The sequence below is a fragment of the Thalassophryne amazonica genome, chromosome 22, assembly GCF_902500255.1.
Source record: "Thalassophryne amazonica chromosome 22, fThaAma1.1, whole genome shotgun sequence".
Classification (NCBI taxonomy): domain Eukaryota; kingdom Metazoa; phylum Chordata; class Actinopteri; order Batrachoidiformes; family Batrachoididae; genus Thalassophryne; species Thalassophryne amazonica.
In genome coordinates this window covers 25938820-25966549 of record NC_047124.1, presented here as the reverse complement: position 1 = coordinate 25966549, position 27730 = coordinate 25938820, and the positions used below count along the sequence as shown (strand labels likewise).

The window sequence follows — 27730 nt, the reverse complement described above, 5'->3', positions numbered from 1 at the left end:
TTGTTTCTTTTTAAATATATAGTCATGAGGACTGAAATATGCTAATTTGGACCATGTCACCCAGTTAGACATTTTCTTCATTATCACTGCAAACATTTTAGCCACAGATGATGAAATAGACCTTTTAAGTGTAGTTAGAAAGTGTAACTCTACATCAGATTTGGGCCATCGAGGTAAACCTGTGATCCATATCAGCTCCCCCAAAATACCACCCCTTACTTTATGGGGAAACCTTCCGCTGTTCAATAATCGTCGCTGCCGTCGTCTTCGTCATCGTACTTCTTCAGAGAGAGCTTCTTCTGCTTTGCTCTCGGCCTCCGTTTACCTGCGAAGTCGGCGCCATCCCTCATGTGCAGCTGCTCGTGCTTCTTCAGAAGACCGGGGAGGGTGAATCCCTTCCCGCACGTCTCGCATGTCCATGGCTTCTTACACGCGTGCGTCCGTTTGTGGACGTTCAGATGGGACGGCAGCTTGTAGGTCTTTCCACACACATCGCAGCTGTAGGGCCGCTCGTTGGTGTGCAACTTGATGTGAACCTTCAGATTGCCAACCTGAGTGAAGGTCTTGTCGCACAGGGAGCACCGATAGGGTCTCTCTCTGTTGTGGATCCTCATGTGAATCCTCAGGCAGTACTTACTGGAGAATGTTTTCTGGCAAACGTGACACAGCATCTTGGGTTTGGGGATATGGTCTTGTTGGTGCCTCTTCAGGTCAGAAAAATACACAAAGGTCTTTCCGCACTGGGAACAAAGATACTGACGCTCGCCGATGTGGTAACCCATGTGTCTTTTCAGCAAACTGGGGGCGAGGAATCTCTTCCCGCAACGCTCGCACATATGAGGGCGCTCCCTCGTGTGAAAGCGCTCGTGGTTGGACAACTTGAAGGCCGTGGGGAAAACTTTGGGGCACTGCTTGCAGGGAAATGACACTCGGCTGGTGTGACACTCCATGTGTCTTTTGAAGTAGTTGGACTGCGTGAAGCCCTTGTTGCAGAAGTTGCAGTAGTACGGCTTCTGGCCACTGTGAGACACCATGTGCTTTGTCAACGTCTGCAGTGTTGGGAAACACTTGCCGCACTGGCCACAAGCGTATGGGCGCGTTGCACTGTGGGTCTTTGTGTGGTTGCTGAGGAAGGCCTGTGTCCTAAAACTTTTGTGGCACGTTGTACATTTGTAAGGCTTCTCTCCTGTGTGGATGCGCTCGTGGTCTGACAGTTTTGACTGATACGGAAAGCTTTTATCGCAGACTTTACAAACGTATCTGTCGTGTGGGGGCCGAACTTGTTTTTTCCTTCTTATGCTCGACTTCGTAGAGTCACATGCACTCAGGTCGACTGCAGGAAGCGGTGGCAAGGCTGGGAGGGTGAGTGTGTTGGTGGCAATATTTGTAACCCACTGATGCAATGTAACTCTGCGAGTCGGCGGCTTTTGCTGGCCATCACCTGGTGCGACGTTGCTGGTTTTCTGTAAGATGGGAGTGCACTTGGTCGGCACAACCTTGAAGGGGATTGATTTTAAAGGCAGTTGCAGGGGCACCACTTTCTCTGCCGGCCGTGGCGCTGCCTCGACCCCTGCAGTCTTTGCCGCTGAAGTCGTCTGTTCATGCGGGGAACTGTTTTGCTCTTCCAAACTCTCCGTTAGAGCTTCTGCAGTGGCGCCCTTTGCATTTACAGCAATAACATTCGTCACCAGCGCCTCCTTCGTGATAGTAACAGGGACTTCTGTGCAGTCCGAGATGTCCGTCTCATCTGTCAACATTCCCAAGTCTTCGGCGTCACTGACAGAAGCCGGACTTGTGCTGTTTACAGCCGTCTCTAATTTCTCTGGTGATTTTGGTGGTTCGGACTTTGACCAGATAGCAAGTGAAGACAGTACACAGTCGCCCACAGAATATGAGATTGTTGCTGCACAAATGGAAAAGATTGTCAATGCACAATGTTATTTTGAGTGACTTAGTCAACAAGTTATACTTTCTCAAATTAGAAGTGCGTGCGTGCGCGCGCGCACACACACACACACACACACACACACACACACACACACACACACACACCAAGGCAGCAATTACTAACATAAAAAAAGAATGCCGAAAACATTTTCAACTATTATGCAATGTGTCGACAATATATAAAACTGACAAAAATATGGCATTTTCCCCACGATATTCTTATTTTCTATTATCTAGCATTAGTCTTGTTGCATTTGTCTCCGATCGTTGATTCTACATTGGGTCAAACTGCTGTGATGACTTCTTTATAACATGTGAAATGTCGTTAAAAAGCTTTATTGTTAACACTTTTCATGTTTTTTTTTTTACTTTGCATGAAGCCATGACTGTTTTGGCACATCATGCTAAAAGTTTTATTGTGAACGGGCCGTAATCAACCAGTTGGGAATTCCAAAAGTTGCACAAATGCATGCCACCTTCTGTTACTTAACATTCAAAAATATCTCACTACCACCTGCTCCTGAGACAAAATTAAATGGATGGAAAGCCAACTGCCAGCAATCTGAAAGGTGCCACAAGAGGGAGCCACCTGATTTAAAAATCACATCAGGACAGTTTTGCAGAGAACCCTGAAGTGGCTTTCACATTATTGTGGTCTAGGAGTATATGTGCTATGTTATGGTCCACAAATTTCCACTTATTATAGACTTCATTTTTTATAACAAATTGGTCAGTAGAGAAGGGCGCAATCCGATCCTCTATTGGTATTGGATCCAATATTGACACCATTCATGTATTGGATACATTGCAGCATAAACAGTTTGACACCACATACTAATGGACAGACGAACTGGACAGGCTACGGACAGTCATCTCAGAACTGTGACATTCCTATTTCTTTTCCGACTGCCTTCTGCAGAGTGGATTTTGTGACTTCACATAGCGCTGTGCACTCGCGGCAGCTCCGCGTCAGCAATTTGAGTGAAACAGATTAGAGCTTGCTTCGTCGCGTGGGAGTTATGTGGAGGAGACATTCCTCTGTTCACATTGAAAATTCCACTGTTGTTTAACAGTGCTGCTGAAGAACCAGCAGAAATAGTTTGTTTTCTGTGTGACTCTTTCAATGTCCTACACAGTTAGACAAGACAGTTTTGCTGAATGCGTTTAACCTGGTTTTATTTCATGTTGAAATAGACATATGTTAGTTTTGCCACTGAGGCCTGTTTCTTTTGATAAAGAAAATAAGAGTTCATTTTTGAAAAATAAAAACAATAATATTAACTTTATAATCATACTATTTTGTGTTCAGTGCAGATCCTTGAATGGCTTTTGGAAATCCATGGTGCCCAGTCTTCCCCATTCCTGCGTACCACTTTGTTTTGGTGTTCATTGTTGGGGAAATTTGGAGAATCTTACCTTCTTTCCTCACGCCAAACAATTAATTGGTGAACTGTGACACTGAGGCACAGAACAAAAGTCACCTCAAGAGTCTTTTTTTTTCATGAATAATTTGGACTATTTCTAATATTCTCTTTATTCTCCTCCTATGATTCTCCTAAAAAATCTCACCAGCCACCTGGAATTACTCCATCCACGGGGCATTATGGGATGTTGCAAAACACTCCATTGTGGTGTGTAACAGCTGCATCTTCATACACCAAGCATCTTGACCATCATTAAATCAGCATCTAAAAGCTTTCACAAACTAGAGTGCCAAGGGCCCTTTGGGTTGCCGGCTCAATTAAAGCCCAAGGCAAAATGGCCATTTTCGGCATAAAAATGGCCACTATTTCCAAACAAACAAATCTACAGAAATAACTTTGGGACGGGAACAACGCCAATGACCAATATTGTGCCCTTGTTAAATTAAAAGAAAAGTTATCGGACAGTTTTTGAGAAAATTGGGTCCAAATACCCAAGTTGGTTGTGTTCTGCATAAAAATGGCCGCCATTTCCAAACGAACGACTCTATGACTTCAACTTTTCTTACATAAAATATGTCAACGACCCATATTAGTTAAAAGTTATCAGTTTTTGAGACAGTTGCCTTTAAGTGCTCAAAATGACTATTTTCGGCATAAAAATTGCCACCATTTCCAAACGAACAATATGATTTTTAGACAGGAAAAATGCTAATGACCCATATTATGCCCTTGCCAAATTAGAAAAAAGTTATCACGCAGTTTTTGAGATATTGCAATAAACGGACAACGATGACGCTGATGCCTACAACGGATGCCGCACCACGACATAGAGTTAGCAACCTATGGCCACCCCCCCCCCCCCAAAAAAAACAAAACAGATTCCACAGTACCTATGAAGACACAATGTGACTACCCTATTTTCCAGACTACAACCCCTGGCAAAAATTATGGAATCACCAGCCTCGGAGGATGTTCATTCAGTTGTTTCATTTTGTAGAAAAAAAAGCAGATCACAGACATGACACAAAACTAAAGTCATTTCAAATGGCAACTTTTTGGCTTTAAGAAACGCTAGAACAAATCAGGAAAAAAAAATTGTGGCAGTCAGTAATGGTTACTTTTTTAGACCAAGCAGAGGGAAAAAAATATGGAATCACTCAATTCTGAGGAAAAAATTATGGAATCATGAAAAACAAAAGAAAGCTCCAACACATCACTAGTATTTTGTTGCACCACCTCTGGCATGGCATGGACTTAATGAGTGACAAACAGTACTCTTCATCAATCTGGCTCCAACTTTCTCTGATTGCTGTTGCTAGATCAGCTTTGCAGGTTGGAGCCTTGTCATGGACCATTTTCTTCAACTTCCACCAAATATTTTCAATTGGATTAAGATCTGGACTATTTGCAGGCCATGACATTGACCCTATGTGTCTTTTTGCAAGGAATTTTTGCTCTATGGCAAGATGCATTATCATCTTGAGAAATGATTTCATCATCCCCAAACATCCTTCCAATTGATGGGATAAGAAAAGTGTCCAAAATATCAACGTAAACTTGTGCATTTATTGATGATGTAATGACAGCCATCTCCCCAGTGCCTTTACCTGACATGCAGCCCCATATCATCAATGACTGTGGAAATTTACATGTTCTCTTCAGGCAATCATCTTTATAAATCTCATTGAAACGGCACCAAACAAAAGTTCCAGCACCATCACCTTGCCCAATGCAGATTCGAGATTCATCACTGAATATGACTTTCATCCAGTCATCCACAGTCCATGATTGCTTTTCCTTAGCCCATTGTAACCTTGTTTTTTTCTGTTTAGGTGTTAATGATGGCTTTCATTTAGCTTTTCTGTATGTAAATCCCATTTCCTTTAGGCGGTTTCTTACAGTTCGGTCACAGACGTTGACTCCAGTTTCCTCCCATTCGTTCCTCATTTGTTTTATTGTGCATTTTTGATTTTTGAGACATACTGCTTTAAGTTTTCTGTCTTGACGCTTTGATGTCTTCCTTGGTCTACCAGTATGTTTGCCTTTAACAACCTTCCCATGTTGTTTGTATTTGGTCCAGAGTTTAGACACAGCTGACTGTGAACAACCAACATCTTTTGCAACATTGCGTGATGATTTGCCCTCTTAAGAGTTTGATAATCCTCTCCTTTGTTTCAATTGACATCTCTCGTGTTGGAACCATGATTCATGTCAGTCCACTTGGTGCAACAGCTCTCCAAGGTGTGATCACTCCTTTTTAGATGCAGACTAACGAGCAGATCTGATTTGCAGGTGTTAGTTTTGGGGATGAAAATTTACAGGGTGATTTCATACTTTATTCCTCAGAATTGAGTGAGTCCATATTTTTTTCCCTCTGCTTCATCTAAAAATGTAACCGTTACTGACTGCCACAATTTTTTTTCCTGATTTCTTATAGTGTTTCTTAAATCCAGATAGTTGCCATTTGAAATGACTTTAGTTTTGTGTCATGTCTGTGATCTGCTTCTTTCTACAGAATTAAACAACTGAATGAACATCCTCCGAGGCCGGTGATTCCATAATTTTTGCCAGGGGTTGTATAAGTCGCGCTTGAGATGAGCCACATCTGTCCAAATATGCCTCATGAAGAGGAAACAACATACAACTCAGATCATTCTAAATGTCACATTAATTTTTGAAATGTGGTGCAACCGCTTCATGCAATAAGAACCAAAATGAATTTAATCAGAGGAAACAACATACAACTCAGATCATTCTAACTGTCACATTAATTTTTGAAACGTGGTGCAACCGCTTCATGCAATAAGAACCAAAATGAATTTAATCAGAGGAAACAACATACAACTCAGATCATTCTAACTGTTACATTAATTTTTGAAACGTGGTGCAACCGCTTCATGCAATAAGAACCAAAATGAATTTAATCAGCAAATTATGTATTTATAATGCAAACATCGCATTAGCAAGCAGAAGATAAAGAGCAAAATAATGTTACTGTATCAAGCACAAAATCAAAGTAAACTGTTTCTTGTCACAACTGAATATATAATCATAGATGAAGTGAGCTTGCAATGGAATTTAATGTTTTTAACTTTTTTGTAAAACATCTGTAAAAGATAACAGCCAAGTTAGCCTAACTGTCCTGCCGTTGCTGTTGTCTCACACAGTCCAAACAAGAGATCAAAGTAGTCTGAAATTTATATTCCTTCTTTTTTTTAATCCAGTCTTGAACTGTGACTTTAAGACCATGATTTCTTAAATTCACTTGTTTCGTAAGACTAAAGCGGTGGGCATCCAGCTTAATCGTACATTACCACCACCTTCTACTCCAGAGCATGAATCACAGTACCTCATTCAGGATACAGGAGCAGTTTGTAAAGAATGCTATCTTGTGGCCATAGATAATAATGCAATATTTTTTCATATATGTTGCAAGATTTCCCAAACTACGTAGTAACAACAACAAAAAAAAGCTCAACTTATAGTCCAAAAAAATGTGGTACTTCATAAATTGTTTCTTAAAACTAGTATTTTTGTCCCATCACTTATGAAAATGCAAACTATATCTCAGGACAGTGGTTCTTATCTAGTAGATACAGTGCATCTGGAAAGTATTTACAGTGCTTCACTTTTTCCACATCTTGTTATGTTACAGCCTTATTCCTAAATGGAGTAAATACATTTTTTTCCCCTCAAAATTCTACTCACAACACCCCATAATGACAACATGACAAAGGTGGAGGTTTTTTTTTTGCAAATTTATTAAAAATAAAAACCTGCAGGGGTGGTGGCCAAGTGGTTAATGCGCTTGGTTTCAGTGCAGAAGGTTCTGGGTTCAAATCCTACCCCTTCCCACATTTCTTCATGTAATGTGGAGCTGCATCAGGAAGGGCATCCGGCGTAAAACCTGTGCCAATTCAACATGCAGATCCACCTAGGATTTGCTGTGGCGACCCCGAGTGCAAACAAGGGAGCAGCCGAAGGGACTTACAATTAAAAATAAAAACCTAAGAACTCATACATAAATATTTACAGCTTTTGCTCAATACTTTATTGATGCACCTTTGGCAGCAATTTCAGCCTCAAGTCTTTTTGAATATGATGCCACAAGCTTGATGGACCTACCTTTATGCAGTTTTGTCCATTCCTCTTTGCAGCGCCTTTCAAGCTCCATCAGGTTGGATTGGGAGCGTCGGTGCACAGCCATTTTCAGATCTCTCCAAAGATGTTCAATCAGATTCAGGTATGGGCGCTGTCTTGCCCACTCAAGGACATTCACAGAGTTGTCCTGAAGCCATTCCTTTGATACCTTGTTCTGCTGAAAGATGAACCGGCGCCCCAGTCTGAGGTCAAGAATGCTATGGAGCAGGTTTTCATCCAGGATGTCTCTGTATATTGCTGCATTCATCTTTCCCTCAATCCTGACTAGTCTCCCAGTTCCCGTTGCTGAAAAACATCCCCACGGCATGATGCTGCCACCACCATGCTTCACTGTAGGGGTGGTGTCTGGTTTCCTCCAAACATGACACCTGGCATTCACACCAAAGAGTTCAATCTTTGACTCATCAGACTAGAGAATTTTGTTTCTCATGGTTTCAATGTCCTTCAGGTGCCTTTTGGCAAACTCCAGGTGGGCTGCCTTGTGCCTTTTACTAAGGAGTGGCTCCCGTCTGGACTCTCTACCATACAGGCCTGATTGGTGGATTGCTGCGGAGATGGTTGTTCTTCTGGAAGGTTCACCTCTCTCCACAGAGGAATGCTGGAGCTCTGACAGAGTGACCATTGTGTTCTTGGTCACCTCCTTGACTAAAGGCCCTTCACCCCCAATCGCTCAGTTTAGACGGGCGACCAGCTCTAGGAAAAGTCCTGGTGGATCCGAACCGCTTCCATTCATGGATGATGGAGGCCACTGTGCTCATTGGGACTTTCAAAGCTGCAGAAATGTTTCTGTACCCTTCCACAGATTTGTGCCTTGAGCCAATCCTGTCTCGGAGGTCTACAGACAATTCTTTGACTTCATGTTTGGTTTGTGCTCTGACGTACACTGTTAACTGTGGGACCTTCCATGTAAACAGGCGAGTGTCTTTCCCAATCATGTCTGATCAACTGAATTGACCCCAGGTGGACTCCAATTAAACTGAAGAAACATCTCAAGCATAATCAGTGGAAACAGGATGCACAAACCCCATGTTTGAGCTTCATGGCAAAGGCTGTGAATACTAATGTCCATGTAATTTTCTCAGGTTTTCAAAATTGTCATTATGGGGTATTGTGTGTAGAATTTTGAGGAAATAATTTTAATTTCATCCATTTTGGAATAAAGTTGCAACATAACAAAATGTGGAAACAGCGAAGTGCTGTGAGTATTTTCCGGATGCACTGTATGTGATGATATCATATTGTGGCATATTTTACATCATAGTGACTTTGCAGTAACAGCATGACATCCTGTACATATTATGTATTCATCAGCAATTAAATTTCCAACTAGCTGTGAAAGAAATTTTGTTGGCAACTGGTAACATTACAAAAACTCCAGTAAAGCAGGTCAGACTTGCTATGACACAATACAAAACACGCATGTAATTAGTATTGTACTGCATTGTCTCTGTCCACATATGTACGATGTAAATAATATTGAGAAGCTTAATGAGTGTAATGCTTATAGCTTTATATTTTTTACTAATTACTGGTAAATTCCAGAACAAAACCTGCTTATTTTTACAAGTATTACTTCGCCTGATTATATGCTCAAATAAATATCTACACTTTACCTTTAGCATTCAGGAGGCCTTTGGCCTGCTGGTGCATGAGGAGAGTCTTTAGGTCTACAGAGCTGGGGATGAAATCCGCGCACGCCTCCAAAAGAGCAGAGTCCGTTGAGATCATTGCACCAAGCTGCAGTCAGAAAACAAAACTGTAAATACGTTTACCCCACGTGGTGTTAGCAGAGCAGATTCCATTCCAATATTATGAGTGGATCATGTTTGCTTTTGCAATCATCATCCAGAAGGAAATCACCAAAATGCAACATTATCACCTCAGGAAGCAAAGATGACGAAAAACACAAAATCTAAATGAAAATGACCAACATGTAGCTGAATAATGACTGTTTTAAATTTTATTGGCTTTTATTGGCACTGAGCTTTTTTTTTTAACTTTCAGAATAGTCGTTACATTATGAGAATAAAGTCGTAATTTTATGAGAGAAAAAAAAAACTCAAAAGACAAGTTTTTTCTCATGAAATTACAACTTTATTGTCATAATATTTTGAGTTTATTCTCATAATATTTTGGCTTTATTCTCGCAATATTACAAGTTTTTTCCCCTCATAAAATTACGACTAATTCTCATATTATTTTGACTTTATTCTTGTAATATTTTGAGTTTTTTCTCATAAAATTATGACTTTATTCTCATAATATTATGACTTTATTATCATAATATTACACGTTTTTCTCATAAAATTACGACTTTATTCTCATAATGAGTTTTTCTCATAAAATTACGACTTTACTGTCATAATATTTTGACTTTACTCTCGTAATATTTTGAGTTTTTCTCATAAAACTTTATTCTCATATTACAACTTTTTTTTTTCTCATAAAATTGCGACTTTACTCTCATATTTTTACTTTATTCTTGTTATATTTTGAGTTTTTACTCATAAAATTATGACTTTATTCTCGTAATATTAAGTTTTGTCTCATAAAATTACAAGTTTTTTTCCTCATAAAATTACAACTTTATTCTCGTTATATTATGACTTTATTCTCAAAGTCTAAAAAAAACTCAATGTGGCTCTAAAACACCATTGTACAAACAATCTATGCAGAATAAGAAGTAAAAAACTACACAGTGTAATATATTTTTAAAAATCAATGTACCCCCAACAAGTACAAAAGAGAGAGTAACTGTGTATTCAAGTACACAAAAAGCCTGTAATAACTGTACAGATCTGGCAACATAAAAACTTTTTCCTCATACGACTGAGTGCCATTACAGTCATGATGGTTAATATAGCAAAGCTTTTCTATATGGTGAATAAACGATACGTACGTTTTCAAAAGGAAATGCAATACATACCAACAACAGAAGAATATTTTTGCAAATCCTTGAAATCCTTTCTTTAACATTAAATGCCCATATGCAAACAAATATAAGTGAAGCTGCTCACGCAGAGCTTTAATTTTTAAAACACCTGTATGAATTTAAAATCCCACAAGATTTTTTAAATTCTTTTTTTTTTTGCCATATTCTGACTACAAAAGCACGATCATGTCCAATGAGAACAAATCAGGGTTTCTCAGAGAAAATTAGCTGAGGTGGAAAGAAGTATTTGTTTGTATAACGGGTCTCCACATTAACAGACCAAACTACTGTTGGGTTGCAGTGCCACCATGTGGCTGCATCACACACAACTGACAGTTAACATCACTAATTGATCATTTGAGTTCAGAACCTGTGGGCAAACATCTGCATGGTAATTCAGCTCTTGACTTGTGCCCATGTCTCGTTCTTCGACTCTAAAGATTTATGGAAGTCCAAATTGGGTCTCTGTCAAGTCTGGCAACCAGATCTGGCAAAACATGGACTTCGAAATGTATTATCTTGGAGTGTCTGAGAAGCTCGAGATGAACCAAAAATTTTCATCAAGCCCAAAGACCAGAATCCACATCTCCAAGAAGAGTCATGGTGTTTGGTTTCCGGTGCAGTGAGGAGAAACGAAATGGCTGAAGAGGTCACGCAGATGAACAGTGGGATGCCTCGAAGAAACGCATCTACAAATGCAACGACGACGATGAACCCTGCGCTGTTGTGCATGTTGACACCAGTTTTCAAAACGAAAGGGACAAAAATAACACCAGAATTTTTTTGTGCCTTAGTATCCTCAATGCCAAAATGTCTGAAGTGTTGTGAAAAGGAAAGTCAATGTTATGAAGTGGGGAACATTTTAGCCTCCCAACTATTTTTGGGGAATGTGCTGCAGGACTTATAGATGCATATTAACAAATGAAATGAAGCTGACCAGAAAAAAAATGAAGTAAACATAAATGTAAGTAAAACACTGTTGTCTTTTTATTTGCATTTTCCATATAACCCCAACTTTTCCTGATTTGGGGTTGCACCTTAAAAACAATTCATGATGTGTGCGGAGCTGTGGGGGGTGGGGGGCTGATCAACACCAGTTGCTTGCATGTGTTATATAACTGGTGGTAGTAAGTGAAGATAACAACAAGAAGTCCAATTATCTCCCTTTGAAGACACTGGACCAGAATTAATTTCCTTCATGCACATCTTCACATGGTGCGCTACTAGTATGCAACATTTCTCTGAAATCTCTAACGCGGTTTATGAGGAGTTGCACTTACGTAATCAATATCATCCAGTTCTTGAAGATATTGGACTACAAGTCTTTTCCTTCATGTACGTCTTCAGACGATGTGCTACTGCTGAAGTGAAGTCTCAAATTTTGATTATGGGGTCTGTTTTTAGAAAACTCTACCGTTAGCCTAGCCTATTAGCAAACTTCTGCGCACAATCTGCAAATGACAGCTTTAACCTTTCACAATAAAGGTCTTTAATATGCTCCACTGTGTAACCACTACTGATGACATGATTAAATCAGTTAAAATATACAGAGATAAGGTTTTTTTTTTTAGCCATACCACCTGCTGTCCAACCTCATTTTTTTAGCGCCACCCGTGTTTTCAAATCCAAACCACCACCGCTAGTGAGGTCAATCCATGTCGAGGAGCTAAATCTTGCGTAGTAGATCGCGAGGTTGGAGGTGTCTGGATGTTTCCTTTTCCCCCATTTTGTTAAAAGTCAGTCATGCTAAGTGCTAAGGTAACTGACATTGCGGTGACACTACTCGTGGGAGATCATGCGACTATGAAGCTACAGCTCTGCTGCAATGTTGCTTTCAAGTCCAACGGTTTTTCAGAAAGCACCTTCAGCCTGCGAAATTAAATTCCAAACCGCCCAATCTGGCAATCTGGCTTAAATACTTGCACATCGTTAAAACAGCAACCACAATATTATTGTAGATGATAATATGTTTTGACGTGCGCCGCCAGTGAGTGGCGGCGCACGTCAAAACAGAAGTAATGTACATACCTGGGAGAGATTGGGAACAGGGACAAGCTGCTCCAGCTTGCATACAAGACCCGCGATTAACGTCTGCAATGCCGTATCAAACTTTGGGCCATAGTGAACAGGGAACACATGCTGCAAAGTGGGGAAAAAAGCAGGTCACTGTAACGTAGGCATGATCTGAAACTAAAACAATTTTATCAAAAAATATATGCATTTAGTGTGTTCGAAAGAATGTCTGTGGTTTTAAGTCAGACCACCACATTAAGACGTGTGCAGACACCTGGAAGAAGTGCTTCTTCTCAGCAGGATTTTTAAGCAGGGCCTGGATCAGAACCATGAAGTTATTTTCTGACTTCTCCACTTCTGCATCCTTCCATAAAACACAGAAAACAGCACAGGTTTCGGTGAAGTGACGCAAAATTAGCCTGGATTCATCAAACTGCAGGAACAGATGATGACCGCACGAGTCTCCAAAACACAGATTTCACATTCATACCAATGTCTGAGGAGTCGAGTCGAGGCTGCGTGTTTACAGCCTCATGTCTTTTGTATTCAACGAATCACTCAGAGAATAACAAATCGGACCCATTTTTACTGTTTACGTATTTCTTCAAACTTATTGTGTAGTTAGTTTTTTTTTTTTTTAAAACAGAACCTTTTTACTATTCAAGTCATTTTGGGTTTCATAATCAAGTAAGCTGCCGTTTGACAGACTGGCATCCTGTCTAGAGTCTACTATGACCACTGCGATAGGCTCCAGCCCCGTCATGAACGAATGAACTGAATAAGCTTGTAAAAGTTACTACACGTAGTTACTCAATACACAGTAACACCCCAATGAAAGCTACTTCTTTTTCAGCCAATCTGGAGTCATTTATTACATCTACTATCAAGCTATTAGTTGTTTATGCAACCAAACTGGAAGTTTCACCTTGTTTCTGATTGTTGGTTGATTGGCTGTTAAAACCTGCCAATGTAATAAAGCTATGCAAAGACAAAAACATCTGGTTCCAATGGTAATTTGATATATGTGACTGGATATGGACTGGGGTCTTATGAGCCTGTAGAGTCGGGAGCTGGTTAAACCCAGACTCATAAATGTCAGGCGTGGTGATTTGGCACAAGTTTTACGCCGGATGCCCTTCCTGATGAAACTCCACATTACATGGAGAAATGTGGCAGGGGTGGGGTTTGAACCGGGAACCTTCTGCACTGAAGCCAAGCGTGCAAACCGCTTTTCCACCCCGCCATCTGGGTTTAACCAATATGGGCCGATAATACTGGGTAAAATATAGTCACCTCACCCAGATTAGGGAAACCAGGGTGGTGTCTTTGAGCTAAACCTGAGGGGGTTGAGTAGCTGGTGGGCAGGTCTAATGCCAGAGACCTCCATTTACCATGCCCCCCCCCCCCAACAAAGTACTGACTGATCATCCCGGCACTGAAAGGTACTGTACATCCACATGCCTGCACAGCCCCATTCCACTATGTTATATTTATTCGACAATGAATAAAGTTTTGCCTATTTGTCTATTTCACTCCTTCACTTCTTACAGAAGTATTTTTTTCCTTTTCTTATTATTGTTTATGCACCAATGACACCAGATAAAATTCCTTGTATGTGAGAATTTACTTGGCAATAAATTAAAATCTGATTCTGATGTTAAATGTGGTGTTCTCCATTGCTAATAGCAGCAGTTGTCTTCTATAATTAAGTTTTTATTCTCACTCTACCCCACAGATATAACATTTGTCCACTTTAGTTAGCCACCTCTGTTCAAAAACACATTTTTGTCCACCATATCTGGGCCATTGTCTGGATCGTTATCTGGGCATTAAATGCATAATATACACAATGAAAGTGAATAGAAAACAACTTTTAAATGAAATCACTCATGGGAAAAATATGAAACCTCACTTTGTTGCTGAAATGCTTCACCTCAGGGAGCTTTGGTTGCCACTTGTGCATCCAGACACGTTGGTGCTAATCAGTTAAACATTATACGTCCAACCCCTTTGGTACCCAATAAATTTGATTCTGATTCATACATTCAGTCAGAATAATGTAATTAAAAGAAACACTCCCTAAATGTTAGTTAGCATAGAGGTTGACACACTTTATAACTTCACTATCAAATACAAGGCGAGAAAATGTACACATTAAACTCTCTTTCAAACCTTGTCAGTATTTATGGCTGATTACAAGATTCTGCAAGTATCAAGGTCATGTTAAATACGATTTAGGATAAGATACAGCCGGTCGTGGCAAGCTGTGGCCTCGAACACAAGACTGATTCTTACCTTGAAAGATGCAGAGATCTTGAATTTATTTACAAGAGTTTGAACAGTCCGTAAATCAGGCGTGCCTTCGTTCTTCAACAAATCCAAAATTATCTAAAAGGAAAAACACCTATTATTACACAAAATACCCCCTCAACAAACAAAAAACTTAATCTGATCAAATACAGCACCCCCACCACCACACAGATCCCACTCAGTCAAGGTGTCTCAACAGATTTTGCTCACCCTGGCCCTCAACCCTAAGATGAGTTGCGCAGTCTGCTTGACTGTCATGAGCTCGGGGACTGTCTGCGTCACCATGGTTACAAAATCCTCCACTTTACCAAACTGCTTCACATTTTTCTGCCGTATGGCCTGCCACATGTACGAGTACGTCAGCTGCAGAGGGGAAGCCATCAGGCGAAGGGAAGCCAGGGGGAGGGCGCCTTCAGCGACTGCAGGAAGTGCAAGAAATCAACACATTGTTTTTTTCAAATGGATTGAAACTGATGAGCAAACTGATTTCTCTCAAATAGAAAAACAAAAAACAACAAGATAAGGTGAATGGCATAGTTGAAAAATATGACAATCAATGGGTGAACAACAATCCTCCTCTACATATGCTAGCGTTAGCATCATGGCGGCAAAAGAATGTAGTAGCCTTTCGGGTGGGACTTATATTACCAAAAAGCAATGTTAAATTTAAGGAGAAAGAAAGCTACGGAGACAGGTAGCAAACATCAGTAACCAGAGATCCTGTTGGAAAGAATTCTGGATAAAATCTGGACAAATTTCACTCAAACGTTTGGCTGGAAACGTATAAGACAGAATAGAACAGAGCCTTTATTGTCATTGTACATACAACAAAATTTGTTCTCTGGATTTAACCCATCCTCAATACGGTTAGATACAATCCAACCCAATCCACATGGCGCTCACAGAGGTCTACTAATGTTTTACTACAGCTTTATTAGACTCTATTTGTTAGTAACAAGTTGTCAAAATCCAACCCCTCTTCTGCATTGTGACACCCAGGTTGGTCAAGTAGGGGACTGCCTGTTGGGGTGAAATACTGTGGGTACCTTGTGTGCCCCATGGCCGTTAAGGTAGCCATGAAAGCCCAAGAGGAACCCTGAACACAAGATGGCTAAAGGGGCTCTGGTGAAATAAGAAGTTCTCAATGGTGGATAAGGTGGAGGAGGAGATGGCTTGTAACCCCATGGTTGCAGCGAGTCCTCAAACCTCAAATCATCTGGGATTTCCCAGCCATTCGGTGATTCATACCTGTGAATCTTGTACCATCTCGTGGTCCGTGACTCACGTGAGAGGTTGGTTTCAGCAGAGTTCTGGTTTAGGGCACCATGTAAACACACCTTGCGAAGTTTGGACAACAAGATAACATTGGGGGATGGCAGAAGTCCATCACAGGTGCTACACCTCTTCTAGATAACCCTCTCAACTTGAGAGAACGTGTCATCATCATAATCGCATGTGAACATGCTGGATCAACACCATCCACATCTTCGCTAGCCATTGTTTACATGGCTTTGAAACACCGCAACTCTGCTGGCGCAGTGGCACATTTTGGGACGTGTAGAGGGATTATGGGATACGTTAAAGTACCGAATTGGAGCAGGCAAAGGATCTTTCAAAGAGCGTGTGTTTTTAGCTTGTAATGATATTCCCCCCTTAAGCAAACACACACATGGGTGTCTCTGGATCAACAGTGGATGTAGAATTCCACCACCCCTTCCAGTATTCGACCAAGAGATGATCTTCCTCACCACTGAGTGATTACCACGACGTCGATTAATCACCTTTCAGACGCTATATATGTGTTGTTGACCACTGGTGAGGAGAGGACTGCAAATCAGCTGGGAAACTGAGAGTTTGGCTTTCTGGCTCAGGTCTTTATTCAGCACAACCGATCCGGTAAAGGGTCCCCAGGACCTCAGACACAGCCCCAAGGTAAATTGGTGCCAGGTGAGGAAACAGACAATGGACAAATCAAAAAAGACCCTTCATGAAAATTCAGTAAGGTATATCTTCTATTATACATTCCAAATCTAAGGTGGAACTCTACTAGTGTTTACTAAGGTACACCTAAATATCTTTTAAAAAAGAAAAAAGAGAGCAGAGCCACTTAGGCGCCTGGTCTTGAGAACCAGGGATGGTCGGTTGAAAAGCTTTTTTTTATCCCATGGGAACTCTCCCTACCCACCTAAGCGGCTCAAGAATATGGACAGCATGTATTTAAGTGACATTTACACAATCAGGGCAATAAACAACATATACAAGAAATATAGTTACTACATAATATTATAGGAATTAGCTCCTGAATCCTAAGTGTTCATACAAGAGAAGTACTATACATCTACTACCAGTATACATCTACCTAGTCTGGCAACTTGTTGTAAAACTAAATTATAGCTAGTAGGCTAAGATATAAATCTGGTTATGTTATTATAGAAACAGAAGCTATGATGTAATATGTTTTAGGTTTCTATCTAAAGTTCATCCTGCTAGCTTGGTTATGGATTTCTACTATAGGAAGACAAATTCTGTACTCTACATGCTTTCTAATGGAAACCCCAAATTTAGATACTATCTACTGATATCTATTAAAGAACCCTTTAAACTGAAGAACCATTAAAAATTTAAACCAGGTAAAATAAAAGTGCAAATCCCGAAAGTAGGCTAACTACAGCCAGATGAGCTACCCTTAATTTAGCCATTAACTAGCCTAGCGCACCTTGCTAGCCAACAAAGCTGAACAAAGCCAAAAACTGGCATATAAAGCATAATAGCGTTGCTTCACCTTACAATAACAGTCTAACAACAAATACATATAACGACAACTGCAAACAAAAGTGTGTATTAATGTTAGCTTTCCAAACAGAGCCGACTATGTTGTTAGCTATGATAAACAGTGCTGCAGCCGGCTCGATAAGCTAACGTTAGCTGCTAGGTTTAGCTAATTGTACCCCACAGCTAGCTAATTAGCTAATTCATCCCTACATCCTGTACATGTTATCACTAATATAATAAGATTCAATATTCAAAGCTTTTATTGTCATATCTTGAATCTTGAATTAAAAAAAGAACAAAAAAAAGAAGACGTTTGTAAATATTCACAACCATAAAGCATGCTGAAATGTATATGGAGAAAAGCTATAAGTACCGCAGTGAAAGGATACTCAGGTGGAACTTGACTGACATAAAAATGGAAAGAGTCACCTCGCCTAGATTAGGGAAACCAGAGTGCTGTCTTTGAGCCAAACCTGAGGGGGTTGAGCACCTGGTGGGCAGATCTACAGCCATGTGGCTCGAGTTCAAACAAAGACGGAGTTTCCATGTGGGCACTGACACTCGGTTGTGATACTTGCATTATATTATATACATCTATTGATTTGCTTGTGTGAATTGTAAATAATACACCGGAACGGTAGGTGGCACTACACGTTATTTTACACTTAATTGTAACCCGCTAAACTGCCAGAAGAAGATGCATTTTTTTTTAACCTGCAGTACCGCAGTTGGCCACTGTGCAGCAGAGAACAAATGATCTGCAGCAGTGACAGAAAAGAGCGTCAGACTGCAACCGACCAGAGGGACAAATCATTACTTTTACGGACTACTGTAATGAAAACAGGCGATGCAAACCGACTGTTCGAGTCCGTGCAGTTTGAGCTGTACCCGGTCGGTGCTGAAGACAATACCAGCTGCGTTATGCCCTTTCCTAGATACGTAAATTAATAACCAAACTAATTTGGCTGACTGCGCACGAGTGGGCACAAAAAACAGCCGATAAGAAATGAATAACCGCTTTTCATCTGCGGATGGATAATTTGTGATTTTGTTACATATTGTGACCATTTTTCTCGGCGCGAAGCTAACGTTTGCCAGCTAACTAGCTTAGCATCTTACCAGTAGTCTCGGTCCGTTTGTCCATTCTGTGCACACGCTATGAGCCTAGTTCATCTGATAACGAACTATCTACGCACACTAGGTGAAAATGTATATTAGCCGAAATATAACGTTGAAAAGCCTGTAGGGCTTTCGATGGACCGTCAAGCCAGGCGGAATAATGGCGACCGGAAATGGTTAGCGACTTTCCAAAACAAAGTCTAAGTAATCCGGCGGATGTTCATTTATAAAATAAAAGCATGGTCTTGTTGAAATGTTAAAGGAGAATTTTATACATATAATATTTGATTTTTTAGTGTTTATATATATATATATATATAAGCATTTCATCTGACCTCCCTTGCATGGCAAACATACGATTAATGACTCTTGAGTACATAAAATGTATATAACTGGGAAAAATATTAAGCGGCAAATTCTTGGGTTTTGAAAGATACGGGTGAGGAGCAATAAACCTATTCTGGGCTATGTTATCTTTTAACACAACAAAATATGAAAGGCAGGACTCCCAAGTTGCTTGTGGAGCCTTGTTGCTCATGACAGGGTCCAAGTGGTCCTTGAAGGCACAAATAGGTATCCACACCTCAGTCCAATAGATGGTGGTAATGCGCAATGATTCCAATCTGCCAATAAAATTAACAGAAAAAGGGAAGGGTTCTGGTGGTGGGGTCATATGATCCTATAGGGTCCCATTATGAATTCAGGGCTCCATGTTGCCCAGATATTGCACAAAATAGGAACATGACAAATTGTCTTATATTCCAGGTGTCCTATGTTCCCTAGTTCTGAATTCCTGTGCTCCCAGGGTTCTAAGTCCCATAGTTCTAGATTCCTATGTTCCAAGTGTCCTATATTCCTATGTCACCAGAGTCCTATGTTCCCCACTTCTATATCGCACAAAATGGGAACCCAAAAAAGATACCCCCCAGTTCTGTATTCATAATGGGAATCCTTACTTACTGCAGTGTTCAAGGTCATTGTTGAAACTGGTATTTGTTTCCGTGTGCAAAAACCCTTACTTCTAAATTATAACTTGCAATTGTAATTTCAACCAAAAGCTGTGCAAAAGTGAAAATAATGTGGGAACATTTTGTAAAGTTTTAGGAGTGCAACAACCATTTGGGTCAGAATTTTTAAACAATTAAATATTTCCGAATAACTGCCTTGCCATCAATTTTGTTAGTTTTGTTAGTTTTTTGTATTTGATTTCGCATCACTAAAAGCTGAACAGATTTTCATGATTTTTTTCTGTAAATGTTGGTTGTAGGCTGCAGTAAAAAGCAGGGGTAGGGGGGGCTACACAAAGTGTGAGCATAATAATAATAATATAATTGCAACTATTCCAAATGACAAGACTTGAAATGGTGTACTTTATTACCACTGATACAGAGATAAAACAAGGAAACCGGAAATAGTACCCCAACCCATGCCAGCAAACATGCATTTCTTTTGAATTACATCGGTATCCAAGAATGTCCAGACAGTGTTGTTGGAGATTCTCTTGTGTCCTGTAAGACTGTTTTTTTTTTTTTTTTGTGCAAAACATGCACTTCAAAAACTTAATAATGGCGACCTTTCATTAATCCCATAGATGTCAATATTTGGTGGCCCTAGTTCCGAGCCTAGGCATGTATCACTGAGTGAATAAGTAGACAAATGAGTCCACCCCCTCCCATTTGCTAATACAATAACTCACAAATAAGTACTGTTATCATGCAACTCATTAAATTAAAGGGCATATAATGACCATATAATTGGATATTATATAAGCATATAATTGCTTATATAATATCTCATAGATATGTCTGTCAGCCCAATTTCATAGCCTTAAGAGTGTGCATATCATGAATGCTTGGTCTTGTTTGATTTGTGAGAATCTACTGAATCTACTGGTACCTTGTTTCCCATGTGACAATAAGAAATGTACTCAAAACCTGGATTATTCTTTTTAGTCACATAGCACTACTATTATTCTGAACACTACTGTAGATTAGATGTGTTGTGGGCTGGGGTGTTTGGCTGGCTTTGTTTTTGTTTTCTGTTTCTCCCACCAGGTGGTATGCGTTCAGGACTGAGTGGCTGACGTGGGGCTGAGTTTGAGGACCTCACCGTGATCACCTGAGGCTTGTTATCATGTGCAGTTCATCAGGACTCACAGCTGTGGTGCATCTGTCTTGATCAGTGCATGTTGCATTTAAACCTGGAATACACAGTGTGTATTTGCCAGAGACTCGACTTTGTGACCAGACGTGTGAGATCGACGTTGGGAGAACAATCTCACTACTACGGACGCAGAGACCGCTCCAGGTTTGACGCCACGGTCTGTGAAAGAGGATTGGGTGAGGTCTCACGCTCTTCAGCACACTTCCTGAGGTATTTTGGGTTTTGTGACTTTCATGAAGTAAATTTGGTGTCCCTCACACCTTGTTATATTGAGCTGTTATGCTATGCTAATCGTCTAAATCAGCTTCTACTGCAGTGGAGTTTTGAACTGAGTTGTTTCGTGCCTGCGGGGAGAGAAGCTGATTTTACAGTTAGGCCAGGAAGTGTTTTGCTGATTGTGTGCACCTTTGAGCTGTCTCTCTGTGTGGAGAGTGTTGGGTTTCTTCTTTCACAGACTCGGTTTGTCGCGGCCACCTGGGGGGTGTCGGCAGGGTCCTTGGGTCCAGAATTGCTGTGGCTCCGGTCCTTTTGCGCTGCTGGGAGCGCGCCATTTTTCCACCTCGCCAGACCGTTGACTTTTGGGATATCACTTAATACACTATGTTAATTAAAACTTGTTTTTCTTTGAACCGTGCTCTGCTTCTTTTATGCTGGGTCCTGTCAAACGCCGGGTCGGTTCTCCGCCTGCGTCCGACACATAACAAGATGACTTGGAAACTTTAAAGTGACCTGAGATGTGAGTATGAATGTGTCTGTCACAGCAATTAACTGGCAGCCTGTCCAGGGTGTACTTCGCCTCACCCCCAATGACCAATGGGATAGGCTCTAGCTCCCTTGTGACCCTTAATTGAAATAAGCAGGTCGAGAAATTGAATGAAATGATCCTTGTTTGGCTCCAACATTACCCACTTGAGAATGCCAACCTGTAAATCTGTCCAGAATCTTCAATAATTGGTTGAATTTCAGGGGCGGTTGGGTGCGAGACACATGCTGAGGACCGCCTGCCCTGCAGTGGGCCAACCTTGTAGATGGTGTATAGCAGGGCTCTGCAACTCCAGTCCACAAAGGCCGGTGTCCTGCAACTTTTAGATGTGTCACTGTATCAACCAGAGGACTGGAGTTGAAGAGCCCTGGTGTATTATGTTGAAAGGCTGAAACAGCCAGTGACACAAGGGTACCCTATTGACGTTTTGCTCTACTGTCCTGAAATTTGACCTAGGCTAAGATACAACTCATCTGTCAGTCATTGACCAGGTTACACAACAACCTCAAAGTGTTCAACATTTTTTGGAACAACGGACAGTTTTTAGCATCTTGTCCTATTAATTAAGATTTCACATAAACATAAGAAAAGGATTTTGTTTTCTGAATTTTCACAACAAAGAAAATGAAGGTGAGGGCTGACAGGGATCATTGAGAGAGAGAGAGAGAGCATTTCTGTGCAGAAATGGACTAAATCAGAATAAAGTGTTATGTTCTGCTTGATTAACAGTGTTTACATTTGAAAATTGAAATAACACTCATACCTCCACATAAACCCACATACAGGATTTTGTATGAATTTAACCATAAAGGAAAAAAATGAGGAAAATAAAAAAAGGCAAAATGCGCAGTGAATGGGGTATGTGTGAGAGAGAGTGTGTTTCTGCACAGAAATTTACTGAGTTGGAGAAGTGAAGCTTTATTTTCTGATCTTATTTCTACAACAAAAATAACACGGTCACAAGAACACACAACCCTGCAGAACAGATTTTGTATGAATGTTGCCAAAGCAGACACTTCGTTCTCGCACCGTCTCTCTCAACAGATGTGTGGTTTTGAAGTTTATATTTTCCAGAATATAAAACCAGTTTTTTTTTTTACTAGTTTGAGAGGTCCTGCGACTTATAACCCCATACAAAAATATATGTTCATTATTAATAATTCTTGTAATTATTTAAACAGGGCTTTCCAAGAAATCAAAGACCTTAATAAAATAATGAATGCCAATAATAAAAAGTACATTGCAACAATGCACAAAAATCCCGAATTAAAGAGCTGAAAAATATAGAACAAAGATGCTGACATTGAAGTTGGGTGGAGGTTATGTTTTTACCCCGTTTGTTTGTTTCTTTGTGAACAGCATGTAACCCACAATTTTTAATATATCGTTATGAAATTTTTTTTTTTTATAGAGGATTCATATTCTGATAGACAAGAACTGATTCAATTTTCAAGGTCAAAGTAATGAAAAAACTTTGATAATTGGAAAAAATCCCTATCCTTTAACATTGAATGAATTTTCAAAAATTCATAACTCTGTCAAATAAAATGCACTTTCTTTCATATTTCAGAGCATTATGTAGGATGGTATCCTTTATTGACTGACAAAGTTTGATTCGGATCTGATCCAGATTACAGATTTTGTGGCCATTTAAATTTATCATTGAAAAATCCATTTAATGTATATTTTACATTATATCTTAATCAAACGTGCCACAATCACTCACATATTTGAAAGTGAAGTGCAGACTGACACTTACTTTTGCCTGACAAAGTTTGATCCAGATCTGTTCCAGATTACAGATTTTGTGGCCATTTAAATTTAACATTGAAAAACCCATTTAATGTATATTTTACATTATATCTTAATCAAACGTGCCACAATCACTCGCATATTTGAAAGTGAGGTGCAGACTGACACTGACGATCGCCTGACAAAGTTTGATCCGGATCTGAGCCAGATTACAGATTTTGTGGCCATTTAAATTTAACTTTGAAAAATCCATTTAATGTATATTTTACATTATATCTTAATCAAACGTGCCACAATCACTCACATATTTGAAAGTGAAGTGCAGACTGACACTTACTTTTGCCTGACAAAGTTTGATCCGGATCTGTTCCAGATTACAGATTTTGTGGCCATTTAAATTTAACATTGAAAAACCCATTTAATGTATATTTTACATTATATCTTAATCAAACGTGCCACAATCACTCGCATATTTGAAAGTGAGGTGCAGACTGACACTGACGATCGCCTGACAAAGTTTGATCCGGATCTGAGCCAGATTACAGATTTTGTGGCCATTTAAATTTAACTTTGAAAAATCCATTTAATGTATATTTTACATTATATCTTAATCAAACGTGCCACAATCACTCTCATCTTTTAAAGTGAGGTGTAGACTGGCACTCACTATTGACTGACAAAGTTTAATCCGGATCTGATCTGGATTGTGGATTTTATGGACATTTGAATTAAAATTAAAAAGCCCATTTGGTGTACATTCTGCATTACGTATATCTCAATGAGAAGTGCCTCAATCACTCTCATTTGTGACAGTGAGGTGCAAACTGACACTGTCAATGAACAGACTAAGTTTGATCCACATCTGACCTGTATTGCGGATTTAGCAGATGGTTGATTTTAACATACAACAAAGCCACTAACAGGACTTTGACCTTGAAAATTTTTTCCAAGGCAAAAATTTGTGGAATTGGAATCTAGTTTTGGCAGAGGTTTGCGCTCTTCGGGCATGGTGCACATTTTTTTCCCCCACTTCAAGAGACATTTTTTAACAGGTGAAACTTATATTCTGGAAAATATAGTACAAGTACATGTTGCTTGAAATGAACCTGTCAGTTTCAATTACTTCCAAAGCCCAGGTCATTGCTTTAGTTTTTTTTTGTTTTGTTTTTACGTTTGCATGCTATTGTTAACAAAACAGCAAGCCAGAGTGTATTTACAATAACAATATAGTTTATATCATTTACAAACAATATTGAAATATACAACCCCTGGCAATAATTATGGAATCACCGGCCTCGGAGGATGTTCATTCAGTTGTTTAATTTTGTAGAAAGTCATTTCAAATGGCAACTTTCTGGCTTTAAGAAACACTATAAGAAATCAAGAAAAAAAATTGTGGCAGTCAGTAACGGTTACTTTTTTAGACCAAGCAGAGGAAAAAAATATGGAATCACTCAATTCTGAGGAAAAAATTATGGAATCATGAAAAACAAAAGAACGCTCCAACACATCACTAGTATTTTGTTGCACCACCTCTGGCTTTTATAACAGCTTGCAGTCTCTGAGGCATGGACTTAATGAGTGACAAAACAGTACTCTTCATCAATCTGGCTCCAACTTTCTCTGATTGCTGTTGCCAGATCAGCTTTGCAGGTTGGAGCCTTGTCATGGACCATTTTCTTCAACTTCCACCAAGATTTCAATTGGATTAAGATCCGGACTATTTGCAGGCCATGACATTGACCCTATGTGTCTTTTTGCAAGGAATGTTTTCACAGTTTTTGCTCTATGGCAGATGCATTATCATCTTGAAAAATTATTTCATCATCCCCAAACATCCTGTCAATTGATGGGATAAGAAAAGTGTCCAAAATATCAACGTAAACTTGTGCATTTATTGATGATGTAATGACAGCCACCTCCCCAGTGCCTTTACCTGACATGCAGCCCCATATCATCAATGACTGTGGAAATTTACATGTTCTCTTCAGGCAGTCATCTTTATAAATCTCATTGGAACGGCACCAAACAAAAGTTCCAGCATCATCACCTTGCCCAATGCAGATTCGAGATTCATCACTGAATATGACTTTCATCCAGTCATCCACAGTCCACGATTGCTTTTCTTTAGCCCATTGTAACCTTGTTTTTTTCTGTTTAGGTGTTAATGATGGCTTTCGTTTAGCTTTTCTGTATGTAATCCCATTTCCTTAGGCGGTTTCTTACAGTTCGGTCACAGACGTTGACTCCAGTTTCCTCCCATTCATTCCTCATTTGTTTTGTTGTGCATTTACGATTTTTGAGATATATTGCTTTAAGTTTTCTGTCTTGATGCTTTGATGTCTTCCTTGGTCTACCAGTATGTTTGCCTTTAACAACCTTCCCATGTTGTTTGTATTTGGTCCAGAGTTTAGACACAGCTGAATGTGAACAACCAACATCTTTTGCAACACTGCGTGATGATTTACCCTCTTTTAAGAGTTTGATAATCCTCTCCTTTGTTTCAATTGACATCTCTCATGTTTGAGCCATATGATTCATGTCATCCACTTGGTGCAACAGCTCTCCAAGGTGTGATCACTCCTTTTTAGATGCAGACTAACGAGCAGATCTGATTTGATGCAGGTGTTAGTTTTGGGGATGAAAATTTACAGGGTGATTCCATAATATATTCCTCAGAATTGAGTGAGTCAATATTTTTTTTCCTTCTGCTTTGTCTAAAAAAGTAAACCGTTACTGACTGCCACAATTTTTTTCTTGATTTCTTATAGTGTTTCTTAAAGCCAGAAAGTTGCCATTTGAAATGACTTTAGTTTTGTGTCATGTCTGTGATCTGCTTTTTTTCTACAAAATTAAACAACTGAATGAACATCCTCTGAGGCGGTGATTCCATAATTTTTGCCAGGGGTTGTACAAGCTTGACAAAACTAGACAAAAAAGTGTTGACGTAAAATGGCTGAATTGTTGTTGGACGGAACTATAGGCGTGGGTTGGATGGTATTAGTTTGACAAAATATATGCGAGTATGTCAAAATCTATAAAAAAAAAAAAAAAACTAATGAAAAAATTGACCAAATATTCTTCAGTCCAAACAAACTGCAAAATGTACAATGCACAGGAAAAGTTTGAAATGTAAAAACCCCACAGCCAGCTGCAGAGAGAACAGCTATCGTGAATGGAAGTAGTACTTGTACATGTTTTGCCGTAAAAGCAGGATCGGTGTTAATGACTGCTCACAGGATTTTCTCGACCTCCTGATCACTCGATTTAGCCTTTTCAAATCATAGAGGTACCGTTTGTTCTACTTTTGTCAGTGTTCTAGCTTGTACACTGATAAAAGAACCAATTAAAAAAGTCACAATTGGTAAACCTGAATTAATTAAGTAGTTTGAACTTAAGTTTGTAAGTTACAGTTGACCTAACTAACTTACAAACATAAGTTCAAACAACTTAATTAGAGTTGATTTAACTTACAAACGTAAGTTCAAACAACTTAATTAGAGTTAGAGTCTATCTAACTTACAAACCTAAGTTCAAACAACTTAATTCATTCAGGTTTTACCAATTGCAAAGATTTTTTTTTTTTAAGTTAGTTCGACTATTCTCTTTTTTCAGTGTAATAAAATAACTTAAACATCTCTACAATGGTCAATTTTATGACACATATAATAAACAACACACAAATTAGTCAAAAAGGGAGCAATAAAGAAGTTATAAGAAGAATTTTTATAGCAAATATCACATTTCAATCACGGTGCACATTTACATATTTCATCAATGTGAATCACTCAAATACAGAGAAATGTTTTTGAAGTAGGAGCTATCCTCCGTAGATGACAAGACTTTGCCTGCGGTCTGGAAAAATTCTTCGCCTGTTGATTCATAGGGATCTGCCGACATCAGTCGTGTTTGCAACTGGCATTTCCTTCAGCCTACGGCCAGTTCTTTTGTGACGAGAACAAGCCCTCCTTATGCTCCTCGCTGAGCTCATCTGTCCATCCTTCTATCTGTCTCGATCTCCTTCACTTTCCCTCATCCTGGCTGTCCTGTCTCTCAGTCACTCTGACACATAGAGTACAAGAGCACTCACACTCAGCGATTCATGTTCTCATGACTGACTCAGTGAATGAGAAATAAAAAAATCCCGGCACACTCACTGCGGCCAAGCAGTCCCAGCTATACATCACTCGGCTGCAGCTTTGAAATACAATGATGGGATTGAAAGTGCCTCTGGCGATGGCTATTGGCCATCTGGTCAGATCTTGGACACACAAAGCGGGGCACTTGTAAAACTGGTCGGTGTGTTGTTTGTGACGAGCACGTTTCCAGATTGTGACAGATTTTAACAAGCGGTCAGCAGACTCCAATGCAACT

General features: G+C 39.7%; 1 protein-coding gene across 1 annotated transcript; it reads right to left on the bottom strand.

Moving 5' to 3' along the window:
• Nucleotides 1-211: 211 nt before the first annotated feature.
• Nucleotides 212-18870, bottom strand: si:dkey-14d8.1 (zinc finger protein 135). The gene is made up of 7 exons (XM_034163517.1): nucleotides 18679-18870; nucleotides 14998-15206; nucleotides 14773-14865; nucleotides 12752-12841; nucleotides 12493-12603; nucleotides 9146-9269; nucleotides 212-1903 (listed from the first exon to the last, which is right to left on the bottom strand). The coding sequence occupies exons 1-7, from the start codon at nucleotides 18701-18703 to the stop codon at nucleotides 243-245; spliced, it is 2313 nt and encodes a 770-aa protein (XP_034019408.1). The 5' UTR covers nucleotides 18704-18870; the 3' UTR covers nucleotides 212-242.
• Nucleotides 18871-27730: the final 8860 nt, after the last annotated feature.

Excerpts from the sequence above, each read along its gene's own strand:
- si:dkey-14d8.1 (XM_034163517.1), bottom strand. The coding sequence starts at position 18,703 with ATGGACAAACGGACCGAGACTACTG. Across the intron at positions 15,207-18,678 it reads CAAACGGACCGAGACTACTG|TCGCTGAAGGCGCCCTCCCC; the intron begins GTAAGATGCTAA and ends CACTTCCTGCAG. Across the intron at positions 1,904-9,145 it reads AGGCCTCCTGAATGCTAAAG|CAACAATCTCATATTCTGTG; the intron begins GTAAAGTGTAGA and ends CCATTTGTGCAG.